Genomic DNA, 20,105 nt, shown 5'->3' with positions numbered 1-20,105 from the left:
CGGGGTCTGAAACGCCTCCCTCCAGGGCCACAGGCAGGCAGGCAGGCACCGGCCACGTCTCTGACCTCAAATCAGAAAATTAACAGTCGTGTCCTCCCCTCGACTAGCAACCACGGCCCTGGCAGAGCCTGCGCACAGGGACACGTGTCCCCCCGCGGGCTGCCCACAGCCACCTCGCATCTGGGCCACGAAAGTGTAACCCATCGCTTGCTAAGTGCCAGGCACTGGATTTCAAACGCCTGAACAGAAACGTAAAAAATGAGAAACATGAGGACCAACTTTCTGTCCTCCTCTCTGGCCTGCTGACCTCTGAACTCACAGGATGTTCATGGCCTGTGTCCCTCGCTCTCGAGGGTGCCGGGACCTCCTGCCGGCCGGCCGGTTCACCCGGGGGAGGAGGCTGCCTCCGGGTGGCACTTCGAGTCTCCACCTGCGGCAGTTTCCAGGGACACGGGGACTCGGCCAGCATGGTGGTCAGAACGCTGGCTTTCACAGGAAGCTCAGACGGTGTGAGACCCAGGCCTCTCCCCTGGTCCCCGGGCCCTTCACCCTGTTCTTCCTCCCAGAACAGCAGGCAGAGGGCCAGGACCAGTTCTACTCAGCGCGTCAGAGAAGAACAGGGAGAAAATAAGCAAATATATATATATATATATATATATATATATATACACACACACACGCACACACGTGCCAGGCATGTACCTGGGCCCTACACACGCATGGAAACATCGTTTGCACCTGCTCCGGAGACAGGCTGGCCAATGGAGCTGAGAGAACACGCCACGTGGAGACACAGCCCCAGAGGTGGGGGCCCAGGCAAGGTGGGCGCTGTGCCAGGGACGGCCATGCACCAGAACCAGCAACACCGGAGCACAGGCTCCGTCGGGAAAAACCTGCAGAGGATCCGCTCCCACAGCCAGCAAGAAGCTCGGCTCACCTTGCTGGTCTCGGACGCCGGTCCCGCCGCGGCCGGCCACCTGCTGTGGCACATCCCGGGGCCTGTGCGCGCCTGCACGGGCGTGAGGCTCCCGGACGCCAGCAGCTGCTGGGCCCTGTGCTGCCAGCTCACCGTCCTCTCGATCATGTAGCGCAGGGCGTCACCCTCGGGCAGGCGCACGCGGAGGCGCTGCAGGGAGGCCAGCAGTGGCAGGATCTTCTCCAGGGGAGGCTTCTCCGAGCGCCGGCAGAGGGGGCACAGCCAGACGCGGGGGCCGGGCGAGGCGCCGGGCACCGCCACGCAGCCCGTGTGGAAGGCGTCCCGGCAGAGCTCGCACTGGACCATCGGGGCGGCCGGGGACTTCTGGCACAGGCAGACCTTCGTCTCCGCCTCCTGGCCGGGCGCCAGCAGCTTCCCCTCGTTGGCCAGGCGGAGGGTCTGCAGGGCCTCCATCTCCCGGAGGCGGGCTTCCCCCAGGGCCGCCATCTGAAAGGCAGTGACCAGAGGACAGTGTCACACGTGTGAAGTGCGGGGAACACCGTGCCCGCCTGCAGGCGGCAGTGAGAGACGGGCTGGCACGCGCCTGCACTGGATGTGAGCAAACTCTCCGCATGTGCCAACCTAGAGTCTAACTTCCTGCCCCGTCTCCTACAGAAGGGCCTGCTCTGCACACGCTCGGTGCACTGACTCCTGAGGTCTCCATCGGCTTTCAGCCCAGTCGCTGCAGATGGAGGCGCCTCCTGGAGCAGCCGCCACATGACCGTTGGCCATGTCTACTGTCTGCAACACTGGCCATGTATGCGCTGGACCCAGCAGCCCCGGGCCCCTCGTGAAGGGTCCGTGAAGGGTGATGGGTAAAGATGGGGCACAGACACAGTGAGACATTGCTCAGCCGTAAGGAGAAGGAAACCCAGCCGTTTGCTACATGGAGGGACCTGAGGGCATCGGGTAGTGACACCGTCAGACAGAGAGACGAGTCGTCCATCTCACTTTCACATGGAATCCAGACGCCCCAAGCGCAGACACAGGGAGCAGAGTGGTGGGTGCCAGAGGCAGGTGGCGAGTGGGCAGTGGGTGCAGGGGGTCAAAAGGCCCGGGCGTCCAGCTTTAACCGAGGCCAGTCCTGGGGCAGCACCCAGGGTGGTGGCTGCACTGAGGATGGGGCAGGCGCAGAGGCCAGCAGACCCTAAGCTTCTTATTAAAAGTCTCCGTGTGGTGAGGTGTTTAGACTGTGTGATCATTCACAACACAGATACCCACTCGCGCTCTGTGCACCCGAAACTAAAGCCATGCTACATGTCAATTGTACTTCAATTAAAAAATGTCTTTTAAGCACCCAAATCACACTCCTCTGCCCTGAAACTGTGCTCACTGAACACGGCCACACACGGCCTCGTCCTGAGACGGGCCCGCAGGCACCCAGCCCGCCCTCGGGCCTTTCTCACCGTCAGGTCGTCAGCACCCAGCACCCCTGCCCCCCAGATCTGCTGGCCTCTGCATCTCCCATGGGACACTTTCACTTTCCACAGGTTCCAGGAAGCCTTTCTGGTAAACGGAGTATTTGTAACACGGCTCTCCTGCTGGCCCTCCCCACAGGCGTTGGTGGTGGTGGTGGGGGGGGGGGGGCGCGCACCGCGGCGGCCGTCTCCTTGCTCTCGGCCAGGGCCCGCTCCAGGTCGCTCAGGCTCTCCAGCCGGCTGCTCCGCTTCTTCCCGCTGGGCAAGGGCTCCTTCAGCTTCCTCTGCTTCCGCTTTGACCCCCAAAGGCCGATGTCGCAGCGAGGACACAGCACCTGACGGGGGGCAGCACAAGCTCGTCCGCGGGCTCCACACTCGGCCACGAGCCCAGGAGCCCGGGTGGCGGGGGGACCCACGTTTCTGACCATCAGCGTTTTATCTGTGACAAGCGGCCCTGACCGAGGAGGGAAGACAGGGACGAAGGGAGAAAGAGGCAAATCTCGCCAAGCATGGACCCTGGTTCCAGGCACAGACGTGACCAGCCTCAGGCCATGAAAACACAGAGTGAGCGACAGCCCTCCACGGGGCGCGCCTGGTCCGCTCACTGTCTGCAGGCGGGAAAGGGCCATCTCAACACGACTCGGGGGGGGGGGGGGGGACGGGGGGACGGACGGACGACGACTTCAAAGACAAAGAGCCCTTCCCTCCCCAGACACCAAGCACCCTCCTCGTGACGCCACGACCACTGGGCCCCGACGTTGCTCGAAGCTCAGGAGCAGCTCCCTGCTCTACTGAACAGCAGCGCGTGCAGCACAGACGAGACGGGTCCGTGGTGCCTGTTTGGGAAGCGGGGGGCTGCCTGCGCCCGCGAGCCCGGGAGCCAGGTGAGCGGCGGCCGCTGCCCTTACCTCCAGGAGGGAGTACGGGGAGTTCTCCATCAAGAATGTGTTGGCAGCACATTCCTTCCAGGCCTGGACCTCCGCTACGAGGGACTCCAGCCGTGGCAGGGGGCTCAGGTGCACGGGGATGCAGCGGCCTCGCGTGACCAGCTCCACCAGCGTGTCCAGCACGGGCACACGCCCTCCGGCCTGAACACCAAGAAAAAGGAGAGCAGCTCAGAAAAGGGAGAAAGCCCGGGCCCAACCAGACGACGGGCCTGCGCAGCAAAGGCCTGCACGGACTTCCTGTTCTCGCTCTCAACAGACACACCGACACCCTCGGGCCGTGTGACTGACCTGCAGGGCCTCCACGTCCTGCAGCCAGTCCCTGGCTCTCTGCACCGAGTCCTTCAGAACCGCCCCGCTGGGCAGGTAGGCGGGGATCTCCTCCATCTCCTTCACGGCCGTGGCCAGGCTGGTCAGCGACTGCCGGGGCCTGGCAGAGAGAAGCAAGCACTCAGCGTCTGCACGTCACTTCTCGTGGGGTTTCCCAGAGAAACAGAAAAACCACCTCCAAGGAAACTCCGTACATGGCAACCACCACCAGGTACTCAGTTAATTAGTTCAATGGCCGCCTAAGACGTACGAGCATCTCGGTCACAGCAAAGCATTTCAGTTCTACCTACTCCTCGTTTCACGCGGGTACAACCACACGCTTTCACAGGCAGCTTACTCAGTCGTACTTTATGCTAAACTACATACGTGTCGACACACAGTTTCACTAAGAAAGTTAAAGTCATCTGGGATATTACAATACAGAGACGCTTGTAGAACTGTGTACCTGAAGCCTGTCTCATTTTAGTAGCCAATGCCCCCCAGCAAATTCAATTAAAAACCTTTAGAAATTCTCCAGGATGTCAACATGCCAAAAGCACCGCAGGACAATCCTTGTACTCTGCCAACGACCTCCACGCTAGGACTACAAAGGTCTGTGACTTAGATTCTTTCTTGTACTTTATGTTGTCAACTGGACAAAGGACCCCGCAGGCAGACGGCAGGATGGCGGACAGTTTGCCGGGCCCAGTGCACGCTCAGGACAGGCAAGGCGCTCGACTCCTCTGCGGCAGCCCCGCGTCCAGCCGGGCCCCTCATGCCACAGACCCAGCACGAGCTCAGACCTTCCTCTCTAAGGCCCCTTGGATGTCACTCATTCACTGAGTGAAACAACAGTTCCACTTACTCGTAAATATTTTCTCTCTCAAAGATGGTATCATGTAGAAAAAGGCTAGAAAAGGCATGTCTATTTGAACGATTCCTTTCATAATCAGAAAAAAAAATTAACCTTCTTTTGTCCAACTTCCAAGCCAGCCCCAGTATCTCCGCGGTTTCTCCCTGCATCCCCATGCACAGCTGCAGCAGCCGAGTGCCGTCTGTCACCCCCCGCCCCGCGCCCCCCCCCCGCCCCCGGGCCGCCCGCGGGCCGGCTCACCTGGCTCTGAGCAGGCTCCTGGCCTTGTCGTCCCAGTGCTCAGACACCGTGAGCAGCTCCTGGAGCCTGGCCATGGCTTTCTCCACGGCTGCGTATGGGGCCAGGCCCACCCCCAGGTCTATGAGGCGCCTCATATCATCTAAGGTGAGGGAGCTGGGGTCCAGGCACGCCTGCTGCACCTCCTCCAGCCAACGGGCCTGCTCCAGGCGGACGCGCACCTCCGTGAGCTGCGGGAGGTCCACGTCAAACTCAAAGCTGACGTCCAGCAGCTCCTGCAGCTCTGCCGCACGGGGCGCCTCCTCGGAGAGCAGCTTCTGGCTCTGCTGCTGGAAATCTTCCACGCGGCTCAGAAGGTCCTGCAAGCACCCGGGCTGCTCATCAGAGCTGTGATTTCAGTCACAGTTTCTCCCCCACTTAGACCTCCCCGCGCACAGCAAGGCGCCCGTGTCATCTCGCTGGGTTTTAGGGAGAATACGGGTAAACGAGGGAACACACACTAACTGACTGCTGAGACGAGGGACTCAAACAAGACCCTGAGCAGCGCCATGAGCAGCTGGCGGCGGCTTTCCCTCCGCTATGAGCGCCCCTATGCTCTCCCTGTACACAGCCCTCCGTGCCCCTCGCAGCACCTTCAAGAGGACAACGTAGCCACGACCCCAGGCCTCCCAGCGCCGGGCCGTTACCTTCAGCAGCGGCGCCTGGCTGAGGGCGCAGGGGAGCGCGTACAGCTGCGTCACGAACTGCCGGAGCTCGCTCACCGTCAGCTGGTTCGGGGACTTTCCTCCCCCGGATCGGAATCTTTGGAGACACAGGCCGGGAAGCCACGTGAGAACACACCCGCGCCCCCTCCCGGCTCCACCACCCGCTCAGCCACGGCCGGCGGCCCCAGGCGCACACCTGGTCTGCCGTTTCCCGTTGAGCAGCTGCTGGGCCACAGAGGCGCACTTCTCCGCGTCCTGCGTGACCAGGCGCAGGTGGCGCAGGAGGTCGTTGTCCGGGAACTTCTTCATCTCCGACTCTTCGATCAGAGCCTTCAAGCTGGCGAGGCCTGGGAACGAAGGGAAGGTGCCGCCTGTGGCCATCGCGTCTGAGCCCAGACGGACGTGCAGAGGGGAGCCTGCCTTCACCAGCTCTGCTCTGTGAGCACCCGCGATGCTTCGCACTCCTGCCCGGTTACGCTTAGCGTGGGGTGTTCCCAACAAGTGCCCAGAGGTGCCCTTCAGCGCGGAAACGCTCACATGGAAAGCGGCTGGCTGATCAAAGCAAAGTCAGTGCCAACCCTGACGGAGCCGCACGCCTCCCTCCTGCACTCCCTCTGCAGCGGGCAGGTGGCGTGTGCTCACAGGCAGGGCCCAGAGCCGGCCCTGAACACCGAGGGCACAGCCCGTGCGGCTCAGCCAGGGGAGCCGGCGACACTGAGGCAGGAGGCTGATGAGAGAACAGCGCCTGACCACCAGCACTCAGAGGCGCTGCCTTCATCGGGGCGTCTCGTTAATAAAGACGTTTCCTAAGGTTCCGTGTCAAACGTGAAATACTTTTGTTTCTGAGACAAAGAGGTGAAGGTCACTCTGCTCCCTGCCGTGTGGCCGGCACGAAGCACCATCGTGCACCCCTCCCCCCCCTCAGGGCCCCTCTGGGAGGCAGGGGGTCTCCCCGTCCCCCGGTTTGAACCTCCCGCTCGTGCGGGGTGAGCCGTGCGCGGGGAGCCGGCGGCAGAGGCGGCAGGACGGCCGGGTCGCGGCTGTGCCCCCCGACGTGGCTCTGCCCCCGGCCCCCGCGCCGGCCCCGTCGTCCTGACACGTACTCCTCTTCTTGCTCATCTTTGCCTCCAGAGCTTCGCTCACGGTCACGGCCCATTCGTTGTAGGACTCGGCTCGCAGCTTCAGCGCGTTCATCATGGGGCAGAGGTCGTCCAGAGTGTATCTGTATCTGTAGACGGACACGTGGGTTTGGAGAAAGTCAGATGTTTTACACGCATATTTCAGCCCTGGCCCAGGGATGTCACTGAGCTTTTATTACAGATTTTGTGTTTTCCACAGAAAAAAGCCATCTTCTTAAAGCAATTTTTTTTAAAAACCTACTCACCGCAGCTTGTATTTGCCAGGAGGACAGGAGCACAGCTCGGGCACGTGGTGCAGGCACACCAGCAGGCCGGGCTTGCAGGCACAGGACACGGCCGACATGAAGCACGTCGTCTTGCACTTTATGCACTGACGCTCATCGTCTGGCAACAGCTCAAAATCCATTCTTTCCGAATCGATTACTCCCTGGAATAAAGTGAGCGTGGGGGTCTCCGCGGGACAGTGCGACCCACCAGCCCCGAGCCGAGCACGCAGTGGCTGCCGGACCACCACACGCGCACAGATCCCACCGTGGGAATGCCAGGCGGCAAGGACCGCCAACACGGCGGCGTCTGCCTCACTCGTCTGGTGAGGACCCGTTCGGTGTTGGACAAGGCTGCGTCCTTGTGTTTGGCCATTTTGATGTGAGGAAACAGTGATGAGCAGGATGACAAAACTCGAGAGCAGCTGTTTATTCTACTCCAAGGGGCAGAGGGCAGAGCCAAGGAAACGTGTGTGCTTTCAGCTTCAGGGGAAGACGCTGGAGAGCCCACAGGGGACCAGCACGAGGACAGGGAGGAGGTGGGCGAGCAGGGCCTGCCGAGAGGGGTGATGCCGAGGGGCACAGAGCCCTTCGCCCCAAAAGTTATCTGAAGGGATCCCACTCCCTGAAAAGGACGAGTCCCAATAGAGCCTCTGCTAACGGAAAAGGTGTCGAGAAAAACGAAGGCTGAAGCCGGTGAACTTCACCTGCAGATGCACACGTGACAGCCAGACCCAGGATGCTCGTCGGTGACAGAGCGAACCTTCACCTCCCTCCTCCTCCTCACCTGGGCCTGGACCCAAACCCAACCCGAGTGAAGTCAGCTCAGGAACCACAGGCTCCTGTTTCACTCTTTTACTCTGTTTTTGTGGGGTTTTAAAACTGCTAGTATTTTAGAGAGAGAGGACGGAGAGACACAGACAGACATCTGTTGTTCCACTCATCCCTGTCCACTGGAAACTAGACTGACGTGACGTTTATAAACGGTATTAAAGTGCCTCAGAACTTGGCTAAAACAGCACAACGCTGGGGTTCCAGAAGCCTCACCAGTTTGCGGACGGTCTCCCGGAGAGCTCGCTCGTCCTCGATCATGATGGCCATATCCTTCTGGACGGTGGAAGCCACGACCACGTCCAGCACGCCGGCCTTGGCGGCCATGCGGCAGATCATCTCGTCGTGGGAGAAGACGCAGTAGCGGTGCAGCAGGCGGTAGTGCTCCACGCACTGGCGGCCCAGGGGCAGCTGGGAGACAGGAAAGCACATGAGCCACCTTCCTGCTGCCACGGGCGCCGGCCTCGCTACGCAATCCCCCAAGGCCACCCTCTGGGTCCCGCAGATCACACATCAGCTCTAGGGGCCTTGGGCCTCTGTAAATCCTTGCATCCCCAAGACCTGGCATGTGAGTCGCCTTCATTAAAAAGTCACTTACAAAGCCCCAATGTATGAACAATGCATCACTGTTCACAAGGTAAAACCTAATGGGAAATATGGATTTACACACTTCCTGAAGCAGCTGTGCCGAGCGGGGCGTGGCTAACGTCCTTCAGGGACAGAAATGCCCCAAAACGACACCAAATAGTTACAGCTGCAGGAGCCTCATCACTCAGAAGCCACGAGCAGCGTCGTCATCGTTAGAGCGAACGTCACACGTAAGTCAGACACCTCTTCGTGGTGCGTGAGCAGCATGAACACGGACACAAAACCCTGCTTCACAAGTAACTGACCAAAGGCACCCCTACAACTGCTGCCGGGGACACCGAGTTAGTGCTCAGCAGGGACCCGTCTGAAGGCTGGACTGCCATCGGTTTGCAATGAGGTACTGAGCTGCAGTCAAAATGTAAATCAAGAGACTCTCTGTCGAGTCTTTTACACCAGAAACAACTGTCCACTGAACCGAGCAGAGGGCTCAGGACAGGCCGGACGTCAAGCCAAGTACAACGTGCACGAGCGCCTGGTCTCGCGGGCGGTCAGCTACCGGCAGACCAGCCTTCCGAGGGGCAACAGGTTAAGCAAGCAGCTGCCCGCAGAGCGCTCTGCACGCACAACTACAGCAGAGGCTCCGGCATCGCCCTACCCAGTCCACCGTGCAGAAGTTGACGGCCTCGGCGAAGTTAAAGCCTTGGTTGAAGCCGCTGTGGTAGGCCCTCGGGAAGGTGATCACAAACTCCCCGGCACACTGGTTCGTCCGGTAAACCTGCGGGACACACGGGAGGTCAGGGACGTGCTCACGGAAGACCATCTGGACTAGACTGGACTAGACTCCAGGAAGGGTGGCTTCCCACTAATCAAAAGTGGGCCAGAAAAACAGCCCACTCCACTGCGGTGGAGCACAGGACAGAGCAGTGCCCAACCACAGGGCTGTGGGGACCTGAAAGGGATCATGGCTACGTCCCGGGTCAGGACACAGCTTTCTAACGCAGCCTCGGTGAAGAGCGTCCTATGTCATTAAACGAAAACAGGCTGCTGGTTCGAGTCCCGGTCGGGGCACACGCCCGGGCTGTGGGCTCGATCCCCAGTGGGGGCGTGCAGGAGGCAGCCGATCCGTGATTCTCTCCCATCATTGGTGTTTCTACCTCTCTCTCTCCCTCTCTCTCTCTCTCTCCTTTCCTCTTTCTCTCAAATCAATAAAAAAGAACGTATTTTTTAAAATAAGCTCAGCCTGGCCCGGCCGGCGTGGCTCAGCTGGTGGTGGTGTTGCCGGTGGCGCTGTCTGCATCCCAGGGGACTTTGCTCCCCGACAGGCACGCATCTGCTAAACTCTAGGGTTCCCAGGAGACATGCAGCTGGGGGTGCACTGAGCAGCAGCAGCTCATCCCAGACTCACCCCTTGAGCCTGACTTCAATGCCCCCTTTCCAGTCAGTCAAGCAGCCACGCCGTCTCTCTCTCTTCCTCTAGCCCAGTGATGGCGAACCTATGACACGTGTGTCAGAGGCAACACGCGAACTCATTTTTTTGGTTGATTTTTGTTAAATGGCATTTAAATATATAAAATAAATATCAAAAATATAAGTCTTTGTTTTACTATGGTTGCAAATATCAAAAATTTCTATGTGACACGGCACCAGAGTTAAGTTAGGGTTTTTCAAAATGCTGACACGCCGAGCTCAAAAGGTTCGCCATCACTGCTCTAGCCTAAGCCCTCCCTTGTTACACGTCCCCAGCTGAATAAACCGTGCTCTCAAAAACAACAGATCAACAGGTAGATAAATTAATAAAGCTTAATGCGGGGTGGGGGGGTTAACGTAACCATCATCTGCCAAACATGTTACTTTCAGTTCATCATTGAAAATTAAGATCCTATAGGTTCAATAAGCCATTTTTTAGAGCAGGGACAGAGTGGATTCTGACATGAGAGTTTAGTTCTGATTATAACAGGATCTAGCCTTTTCCCCAGGGATTTATACTGACAGGTAACGTGTACTGTTTGAGGTTCTGTCTTGTTGCAGAGAGGAATGAGGTAGAAACGAAAGGAGCATTACGTGGTGAAGCCGCGTGACTGTGAATGGATGGACACACAGAGAAAGCCTCTCACGGCTGAGGATCCCCAATGCCGTACCAAACCCACCCAACAGCATCGCCGGCCAGGCACCCCCAACCCCCGTGGACCCAGCGCCCCCGGGTGCGAAGCAAGAGGAGGGCTGAGACGTACAGGCACTTCATTCGTCATCAGGGTGTTGGGGTTCATGATGGTCACCAGCTGGTGCAGCAGGTCCGGCTGGGACACGAAGAGCTCGGGCGCCAGCCTCTTCATGACGCTCTCCAGCTGCTCGGCCGCGTACCCGGGGACACCGTACCAGGTTTTGGGCTCACCCCTGGGAACAGGTTAGAAAAACCAATCCATCTCAAGAAACACGCAACCACGACCTTTCAGTCGCTTCTTCAAATCACACACATTCACAGAATCAACCTGCAACGTCAACACAGGACAGCCGAGCAGACCCCACAGGGCGCGCACCCTGGGGTCACCTGGGGACACGGGTCTGACCGTCCCTGCGGGTGCGTTTTCCCTCCAGGCACGGAGCCTGGACACGGGCTTTTCCCCGAGATCCCTGTCCTCCCCCCTTCGTCTGACCCTTTAGAAATGCAGGTATCTAGAATCCCTGGGAATATCAGGTGTCACATAGTCTAGGATATCGGGTTGCCACAATTTCCTAGGCTGACAAGGACAGCTCTCCATCTCCCTTTACCTTGTCGGTTCAGACAGGGAGCAAACACTACTAAGGCAATTAGCACCCTAAAGAGCTCTTATTCTTCAAAGCACTTCACACCGTCAAACGCGGACCCTGGGCTGACCCTGGGAGGAATGGTAGATGCCACCCTCACGTTACAGCCCCAGCCCGTGCCTGGGCCCGAGGGAAGCAGGACAGACAGGCTACCACTGTACGACTAGCCCTTCCTGGCTACATCCTTCCGCTCCTGGTGGCGGGATTTACTGAGTGACAGATCTCCAAATATCTTGTTCTTAGAAAAGAAGGGAAATGTGGAAGGGAGGACAAATGTGGGAAAATGGCTCTGGATGAAGAGCTGAGAAGCTGCCACACGCCACACGCCCCCAAAGGTACACAGGTGCTTCCACAGGGACCCCGAGGCTCCGCTCAGCTCTCCGTGAGGAAAGCCTTTGACAACTGCCCTCCCCTCAGAAACACGTCAGACTTGGAAACAGCGTGTGCGCGACCTCAGGGGCTCCCGGGCTCCCTAGAAATACTTCAGAGCCACCTCCTTAACGTGTTAGGACGCCTGTTCCAACAGCAGGGAAAATCTTAAGGAAAAACCACGTAGGTCACCGCTCTTGACACAGCTGAGAGGCGGGAGGACTCGGCGGCGGGCGCGCTGCGGGCCGGGGCCGCTCACCAGTGCAGGTAGTTGATGGAGTAGCTCCAGTGGTCCTCGATGTGCCAGCAGAAGGAGGAGAAGCACATGCCCACGTACAGCCAGGGCAGCTTCATGCCGCAGATGTCGGCCGTGATGTGGGCCAGCACCGACTGCTCCATCACCGGCATGTTGTTCAGGTTCCAGCCGCTGTCCAGGTATTCCTGCAGACGGAGGCAAAGCCCGAGGCTCAGCTGCAGCAGCCGCGCATTTTCACTGCGCTTGCTTAGGACGGCGGTGAAAACAGTCTCCTTCGAAATGAAAACGCCGGGGGGAGGGAGACGCCCCGCTGCCGACCCTCGGACGCCACAGGCGGCTCTGGCACGTTACACAAACGACGCCCACAGCACAGGCCGGTGTCCCACCCGCTCCTCACGTGACTACGGAAGAGTACAGACAACACGAGTGGTTTTGCATGAAGTTAAAAAAACGGGCACATGACTCTACGGTGCTGTAGTCAGGACAGTGCTGTGGGGGAGGGGTCGTCTGAGACGGGAGGTGGGGGAGCAGAGGGCAGGAGCAGCTGCGGGGAGAACGGGGTGACGTCCAGGATCCTCCGGTGCTGCTAGACGGAGTATTCAACTGGTGAAAACTCATCAAGCTGCACATGTAGTTGCGTACTTTTCTGTGCAAATATTAGATTTCAAGGAAGTTGACCCCCAAAAAGATCTGACTTCTTACTAGGATAGAACAGAAACCATGCTAGGAGCTTGCTAGTGGGGAAAATAATGGACTCAAACTTCAAAATTCAAAGACAAGTAGGTCTGGCCCCAATCCCTCAGATTTCCTTCAGAAAGAGAAACCCAGGTTAGAGCACCTGAAGGCCAAGGAAGCAAAGTCACTGTCCCATGTCGTCCCCGTGCAGTGGCACAGCGGGGACTAGGATTATTTGTGGGTTCCTCCTATTTTTCTTGAAAACATTGAAAACCTGGTACTTAAGGTTTTCCTGAAAGTAGTCACCAATCGCTTCCAGCCAACCAACGGAAATGGAACCAACAGCCCGAGTCCCAAGCGGCATCTATTGCAGTGAGGCTGCCCCTGGCCCAGGATGCCGCCTGTAGGGCAGGCACATGCTCACTCGCAGGTCCTCGAAAGACAGGTGCTCCCCCCTGGCACCCACCTCCTCCTCAGGGGAGAGTTTGACCTTCCCGTCGCGGACAGGGAAGCCACTGCCAAACTCCTTGGAGGCAATATCGGCTCCGTACTCGACGGTGACGTCTTCTTCAATCGTGCTGACCAGCCGCCAAAATTCCTTCTCAACCAGTTCAGTGGGAACCATCTGGAGACAAAACCATAAGCAGGAGAAGAAATGCATTTCTGCAGACACGCACAGCGGCCGCCAACCTGACCAGATGCTAAGTGACAGGGGCCCAGGACCCAGTAAGGGACACGCTTCTCTCTGTTCCACCTTGGAGTCCAGACAGTCCCACTATTTCGTTATTAAAGGAGTAACGATGGTTAAGCATTCATGTTTCTTGCCCTGGCCTGTGTGGCTCAGTGGATAGAGCGTAGTCCTGCAACTGAAGGATCCCGGGTTCGACTCCGGTCAAGGGCACATGCCCGGGTTGCAGGCTGGATCCCCAGTGGGGGGCGTGCTGGAGGCAGCCGATCAATGTTTCTCTCTCATCACTGATGTTTCTCTCTCTCTCGCTCCCTCTCCCTTCCTCTCTGAAATCAACAAAAATGGATTTTAAAAAATAACAACAAAGAAAAGCCAACCAGAGACAGGAGAGGCCACGGACAAGCCGGCAGGCTGGGTGAGCAAACACCTGGGCAGCAACGCACGAGGGGCCAGAGAACAGGAAGGTGGCGCGTCACCTGGAGCTTCAACACCATGAAGTAAGCAACCACTCGCCACGCGACAGCTGACATTGGCGACGTCAGGGGCCGTCAATGACCCGCCGCGATCTGGGTCCGTCACCACCCACGCACACGGTCCGGGAGCACGTCCCCGTGGGGAGAAGAGCGCCGCTCAAGATCCACAGTGAGGGCAGCACCCGTTAATGCTGGGTGCTCCCGTGACGAGCGCCAAGTGCTGGCAAAGCACGCGATGCTCCTCCGTGAATAAGCGGAATTTAAATAACTCACAACAACAGAACAGTGTGCAAACGCGTTCCCAACGCACAGCAAACCAAGTGGCACACCGACTGGTCATTCAATAAATTTTGTGAATTTTTCTTTAAATTACATTTGCTGAGCTGAGAGGATTATTGCTGCTGTGCAATTTGTGTGGCAAAACCTCTATCTCTAGAGAAATCAAATGAAAAACTGAAATGCATCTTAAAATTTTGTTGAATTTTAATACCACTAAACAAATTACAGGTGTCCCTGTGCACGACCATGGCGACCAGAGGTAAGTGCCATCTCAAATTCGCCTTCAGACCCACCTTTTCAAAAAGTTATTAAAACCCTCAACCAAAGCAGTAAGTATGTACATACGTGGACTGGCATGTTGAAGTAGTCAGACTTGAACGCATCTGCCATTTCCCCAAAGGTTCGGAGGGTATAGTCTCTGGCTGCTTGCTCAAAGCCAAATGCTTCTTGTGGCTTACTACACTCCTGCCCAAAAAATAGTAATTTGTACATATAAATATATATGTATATACACATACACACACACACCCCGAAAAGCAGATTACTAAAACTGCTTAAGTAATATAATTCCACTCATTTAAAACAGAAAAAAGTCTGGGTGAATATACATCAAAACGTTAGCCGTGGTGACCTACAGATTATAAAATCACTTTGTCAAAGTCGTTCAGTGTTTGAGAATTTCTGCCAAGAGCACCCAGTGTCTTATTCAGTGGAAAAGCTTCAAGTGTAGTGATGAACCTTCTGCTTCTTGCTCCGGCTCAGCCGTGAGAAGACACCTCCCTGTGCAGAGGCAGCCCAGTTCCTCTAGAACATTATCCCCAAAGGCCAGGTCGGACCCAGAGGCAGCGGGCAGCCTCGCACGTCCGCCCCGCCCCGCCCCGCCCGCTGTCCCTCCTCACCTGGGCCACACACTTAGGACAGCGCCAGTCTCCCTTGGGCACGTCATGCAGGGGCGGGACCAAGCAGAAGGTGTGGTAGCTGTCGTCACACCCGTCACACAGGAGCAGCCGGTCCTCGTCGCTGCCGCTGCCACACAAGAGGCAGACGTACAGGTCCACCTGCAGCCAGGACGGGGCACCGGCACGTGAGCCCATCGGACTTCGTGAGATTCTAAGAACTAACTGTCACAGGTATGACCCAGCCTCTCCCTGCTGCGAACGCCCCCACCGCCCCCGCCCCCACCCCCGCCCCCGCCAGGACCCTGTACACACAGGCCGTCCAGCACCTGCTCCCCATGCCTCCCTTTTCCTCCTGAGCTGGAAAGTTAGGAAACACCTGCTTGATTTTTTAAAAAATGTATCTGAATTCATTTCAGAGAGAGGAAGGGAGAGGAAGAGAGAGAAATGTCAATGATGAGAGAGAATCATGGATCGCTGCCTCCTGCACGCCCCCCCATTGGGATCCAGCCCACAACCCGGGCCTGTGCCCTGACTGGGAATCCAACCGTGACCTCCTGGTTCCTGCCAGGTGTGACCTAGCTTTCAGCGACCTGGAGGAGCGCGTGAGGCCTGAGCAGCTCTGCGTCACCAGCTCCACCACTTGGTGCTCAGTATCCGCGTGTCTCCTCATTGACAAGCTCAGACGATAACTGACCGAGAAGGTCTTCCCATTGTCAGACACCGAGCGAGCAGTCTAAGCACAAAGGACTTGGGGTGAGTGTTAACGATGGCAACTCACAGCACTGGTGGTTTTCTTAGGTCGACTCTTGGGTTTCTCCCTCTCACTTTCTAGAAGGTGCTCTTTCTTCTCGATGGGTTCTTGCTTGATGCTGCTCTTCACGTCTTTCTCTGCAAGAAGTCGTCCCGTGAGCTCTGTCTGTGCTGTGCTCCGCCTCCTCGCCCCCCCCCCCCCCCAACGCACACAGGACGTGAACTGGCCTCCCATTTCTTTCCGCTCAGCAGAGTGGCGCCCAGCGCACTGTGTTCAGCTCATGAGGATAAAATGCAAACTCTCACCCCATTTATATCCACGCTGTGGGTACAGAGGCTGCTCAGGTTTGTAACCGTTTAAAACAACATGTACTGAGGGTGAGGGAGGCAGAAGAGGGTGAAGGGGGTAAATGGAAATGGAAGGAGGCTGGGCTGGTGAGTGGGGTGGAGACACAATACAAGACGCAGACGATGGATGAGAGACTTGTACCTGAACCCTATGTAACTTTACTAACCAACGTCACCCCAATAACTTCAGTAAAAAAGTGAAACCACCACCGACAACACACACACTGTGTCAAGCAAGCCCTCATGGCCCTGCCTGCGAGAGCCTGGCGACCTGCCCGGGGGCCTCCTGCAACTGGACCAGCCTCCACGACCACCTGCCTCGCCTCCCACCGCCTGTTCCAGGAAGTGTGGCGAAAACACAGCTGCGTGACTACCCTGTGGCGGGCACCGTGCTAAATGCTTCCCACAAACGATAACCCTTTGCAACAAATCCATTCCAAAGATAAGAAAACACACGAAAGGCCGTCAAGGAGTATCTCTAAGGTCATAAACTAGTCAGTGGCCGAGCCAGGGCTCGGTCTGTGTTTTTAAAAATCACTTCATTACACGCACTGCCTGCTCTCACTCGCCCATCACCAGGAACCAGGTCCGCGACTGCCTGTCCAGGACGCAGGACTCCCCCTGCGAGTCCCAAGCCTACACCTCAGTGCCTGGCATCCGGCAAGGCCAGGCAAACGACTTTCCGCCAGAATTCAGACTCAGAGAGCAGGTCTGCTGCCCAGTGGAGACACACCTGTCGGACATGCAGCCCAGGCACAAACCACTGCTCCTCCACTAGCTGCGGAGCTGCATTTCAGAGCAGCAGCTACGCGCCCAGGTGCCTCATCTGCCTGTTACCTGGCCCTTCACGAGGAGAAGGACCTTAACCCAGCGATGACTAGGGAACAGCTGCCACCGTGTTTTCTTCATAACAAACAAAACCTGGTTTTTACTTGCTTCCTCTGTACTATTTCCTATTCACAGGTCAGCTTTCTTACCGTTTTCGTATTTCGGAGTTGGACAACCCATTCGACGCCTCAGATTGTGAGTTCTGGCTTCTGTTGTCTCTTCCGGTTCTATTTTAATATTCATGGCCTTGAAAAACAGTTGTCACACACATAAATATGTCCTTTAAAAACAAGTAACCCTAAACTCCACCTGGAGTCCCAAAGTGGCTACCATCCCATAAACTGTCCATTAACATGGCATCCAGCGTCCCTCTCCACCCTGGAGACGACGATGGCTGAAGAAATGGATGAGGCAGCTGGGCCTCCTCCTGGGTCCTCACGCTCTTCTCACGGCTCCTGGCAGTCAGGGCGCCCTCCCCAAAGCCGCCATCAGTGACTGCCAGGCTCCATGCTCCTTTCGCGGAAACACGAGAAAAACAGCTTCACTGTTACCTGATGTCTCTGTTTTTGTAAAGGCCCTGGTCAAATTGGCTCCGCGGTCAGAGCCCGGCCTGCGGACGGGAGGGTCCCGGGTTTGATTCCCGGCCAAGGGCACATACCTTGGTTGCAAGTTTCTCAGCCCCATCGGGGTGCAAGTGGGAGGCAACCAGTCAGTGTGTCTCTAAGAAAAAAACATCCTCAGGTAGGATGTTCACAAGTTCTTTCCAGCTTCGCCTCCCCTCGCTCCTCCCGAGGCGACGGAGCCCAGGGCCCTCGTGTGGACGCCATCTGCCCAGGACTGTTAACAAGCAGCCGCCCGTCCAGGCAGCATCAGCCGGAGCAGGTTCTGGGATCCCTCACCCTCCAGCAGCACAGTTCCCCCACATACAGAAGCGAGAGCACAGCCGGCACCTCTGCACGACTAAGGAGGCTGGACTGCGAGAGCCTGAGTGGGGCAGACGGAACCCGGTCAGACGGACGCGCACAGGCTCTCACCTCTGCCCGCATGCGCTTCGCTCGCCGTGCTGGGGGGCAGGTTTCCGCGGGCTGCACAGACTGCCTCTGGGGAATGTCATGGGGCTTGTACTCCTTGTCCTTCGTGTCTGTGGCCAGGTTTGGCTTCTGCAGACACTAGAATGAAACACAAGAATCGCCTCCTTTCTAAATCTTAGATAATTTCACTGGAATTTTAAAGGTCTTTAGCAATTACTTATTACATACATAACAGGCCTGCAATTTTTTAAAATCTAAATAAACACAAAGTCCACACTTGCCAGCCTCATACACAGAGACACACAGACACACAGAGACACAGACACACAGACACACACACAACAAAGTCTTACAAGCCGTGCCTTCCACACATAATCGAGGCCTTTTCATCCCCGTGGAGACAATGTGCGGATCACAGTGAAATACGACAGAGTCTGGCCCCCCGATACTCACCCTCAAACTGTCTCCCGACAAGAACAGGCTGTAGGGGTGGAGGATTCGCTCGTAATGCCCTCTGATGTGGGAGCCCACGGCTTTGCCAGGAGCAAACCCCATCTTGGTGGCAATTTTGGTCCATTTTCTATCCTTGCAAACAACTGCAAATCCACCTTCTTCTGCAACTAACTGTTCAATGAAACAGCAAGAGAAATCAGAACACCCCCTTCTAATTCCCTCGTGCCGACCTGTGACTCCAAAGCACAACGCTCTGGGCCGTGGGGATCTTCTAAAGACACGCTTCCTGAGCCAAAAGGAAACACACACGACTTCCTTAAAGAATCCTTCCCAACTCCCAACCTAAGTACATGCCCTGACGGAACCCAACTCGCAAACTGTAGGCGTAGGGATGATGCTCCAACCAACCGAGCCACCGGCCAGGGCTGCGCTGTGATTTTTAAGCTAGAAAATTAAAACATCGCTTTTGACAGCATATTCCATAATCGCTCTGCACCCCAAAAGCTACTTCCCCAGAGCAGTGAAGACTTTCTGGGGTGAAGCACTAGATTCACAATGAACTCTCTCTCTAAAGAAAGGGGCCGACTCAGTGACCCTTTAAATCTCCACAAGCTACGAAGTAGGAGGAAGGCAGCGTTTTTGTAGGAAAAACGTAGACTTAAGACTGGAACCTGAAGTTAAGATATTAAATGACTCGGACTTTTTAGCTCGGTCAATGTTCTCTGAGCTCAGTTCTCCTTCCTATTTAATAAAAGCCTAACATGCAAATTGTCCCCTTGGGCGGGGGTTCAACCCCTCGCTATGATGTGCGCTGACCCCTGTGGATTGAAGGGTCCCGGGTTCGATTCCGGTCAGGGCACATGCCTGAGGTACGGGCTCAATCCCCAGTGGGGGCAAGCAGGAGGCAGCCAATTGACAATTCTCTCTCATCATTGATGTTTCTCTCTCTCTCCCTCTCCCTTCCTCTCTGAAACCAATTAAATTTAAAAACAAACAAACAAACAAACAAAAACACGGGTGGCAGCAAAATATTTCACAAGATAAGGCTTTAAAGATCTGCCAAGTAAGAGCCAAATCAACTCAGCTGAATGAAGAATTTCATTTGACACATTTTAACCATAAGTTTGTGCCTCAAGGCAAAGACCCCGTCCTCCTGTCAGGACGAGGACTCCATGGGAGACACTCGTCCGCCTTTACCTTGTTGAGCTGAAACAAGTCCAGGATCTTCCTCTCCACGTGCGGGATCTTCAGAGTACTTCCCTGCAGCTCCCAGTACTTTGCAATCTGGTCCAGGAAATTCAGTTTCACACGGGTTTGAGCCTAAACGACAAAGAATTGTGTTTCAATCTTATGTTAAGGTCTTTTCATTCTTACAATATTTAAGTGCAAGAATACTTTTGAATTCAATAGGGAAACTGTCAAAAAGATACAAAATAAAACTGGTTAAATAATTAAATATTAACTCAACAAAAATTTAATCCCACTCCTACCGTGTGCCAGCAAAAGGGAAGCACCCAGTAAGGCCTCCCCCAGCACCGCAGGCTCTGAAAGTGCTTCCTGCAAGGGCACTGGAAGCAGTGTTGTTACGACAATAAGCTTCCATATGCTCCCCTCCATCCTCTTCATCATGCAGGCACTTTAAGAGACCTTCCCAACACCTCCCCAGACCTCAGGGCTATGCCTATCTCCTGCCTTCCGAGTTCAACTCAAAAATGCACATCGAGTACTACCACCACCAGGACCCACAGAATCCCGTGGATGCCCGTTCCCATTAAGTGAAGAATGTTTGCTTAGTAGAGAAAAACAAAATATGGTTTGGTTCAAAACAAAAACCAGATCAGCAAACCATGACGGTGAACACCCTGCCTCCTCCGTTACCCACCCCAAGCCCTGCACGCCCGGCAGTTAGGGTCTCAGCAGATGGCCTGAGACACACTGCTCCTCTCTAGAGCCCCTGCTCACTCCTCG

At 56.3% G+C, this 20,105-nt stretch overlaps 1 protein-coding gene across 3 annotated transcripts in view; it reads right to left on the bottom strand.

The window, feature by feature from the left end:
- KDM5B (lysine demethylase 5B) overlaps nucleotides 1-20,105 on the bottom strand; it is a 34,676-nt gene that overhangs the window by 3,210 nt on the left and 11,361 nt on the right. For 2 of the 3 annotated variants that reach the window (XM_036354673.1, XM_036354672.1), the window contains exons 3-23: nucleotides 19,335-19,457; nucleotides 18,138-18,308; nucleotides 17,688-17,822; nucleotides 16,803-16,899; nucleotides 15,506-15,615; nucleotides 14,728-14,886; nucleotides 14,174-14,293; nucleotides 12,855-13,013; nucleotides 11,717-11,898; nucleotides 10,515-10,677; nucleotides 8,939-9,058; nucleotides 7,912-8,106; nucleotides 6,847-7,028; nucleotides 6,566-6,690; nucleotides 5,659-5,809; nucleotides 5,445-5,559; nucleotides 4,762-5,117; nucleotides 3,630-3,768; nucleotides 3,303-3,482; nucleotides 2,571-2,729; nucleotides 938-1,423 (exon numbers count right to left, since the gene is read on the bottom strand). In XM_036354673.1, the coding sequence (XP_036210566.1) occupies nucleotides 938-1,423; nucleotides 2,571-2,729; nucleotides 3,303-3,482; nucleotides 3,630-3,768; nucleotides 4,762-5,117; nucleotides 5,445-5,559; nucleotides 5,659-5,809; nucleotides 6,566-6,690; nucleotides 6,847-7,028; nucleotides 7,912-8,106; nucleotides 8,939-9,058; nucleotides 10,515-10,677; nucleotides 11,717-11,898; nucleotides 12,855-13,013; nucleotides 14,174-14,293; nucleotides 14,728-14,886; nucleotides 15,506-15,615; nucleotides 16,803-16,899; nucleotides 17,688-17,822; nucleotides 18,138-18,308; nucleotides 19,335-19,457 (3,627 nt within the window). Of the gene's footprint in view, nucleotides 1-347; nucleotides 595-937; nucleotides 1,424-2,570; nucleotides 2,730-3,302; nucleotides 3,483-3,629; nucleotides 3,769-4,761; nucleotides 5,118-5,444; nucleotides 5,560-5,658; nucleotides 5,810-6,565; nucleotides 6,691-6,846; nucleotides 7,029-7,911; nucleotides 8,107-8,938; nucleotides 9,059-10,514; nucleotides 10,678-11,716; nucleotides 11,899-12,854; nucleotides 13,014-14,173; nucleotides 14,294-14,727; nucleotides 14,887-15,505; nucleotides 15,616-16,802; nucleotides 16,900-17,687; nucleotides 17,823-18,137; nucleotides 18,309-19,334; nucleotides 19,458-20,105 lie in introns of those variants that run through there. The other variant, XM_036354674.1, reaches the window with a different exon arrangement.

Source organism: Myotis myotis, unplaced genomic scaffold (assembly GCF_014108235.1).
Source record: "Myotis myotis isolate mMyoMyo1 unplaced genomic scaffold, mMyoMyo1.p scaffold_m19_p_21, whole genome shotgun sequence".
Lineage (NCBI taxonomy): Eukaryota > Metazoa > Chordata > Mammalia > Chiroptera > Vespertilionidae > Myotis > Myotis myotis.
Note: the sequence above shows the minus strand (reverse complement) of the source record. Positions and strands in the feature narration are given on the sequence as shown.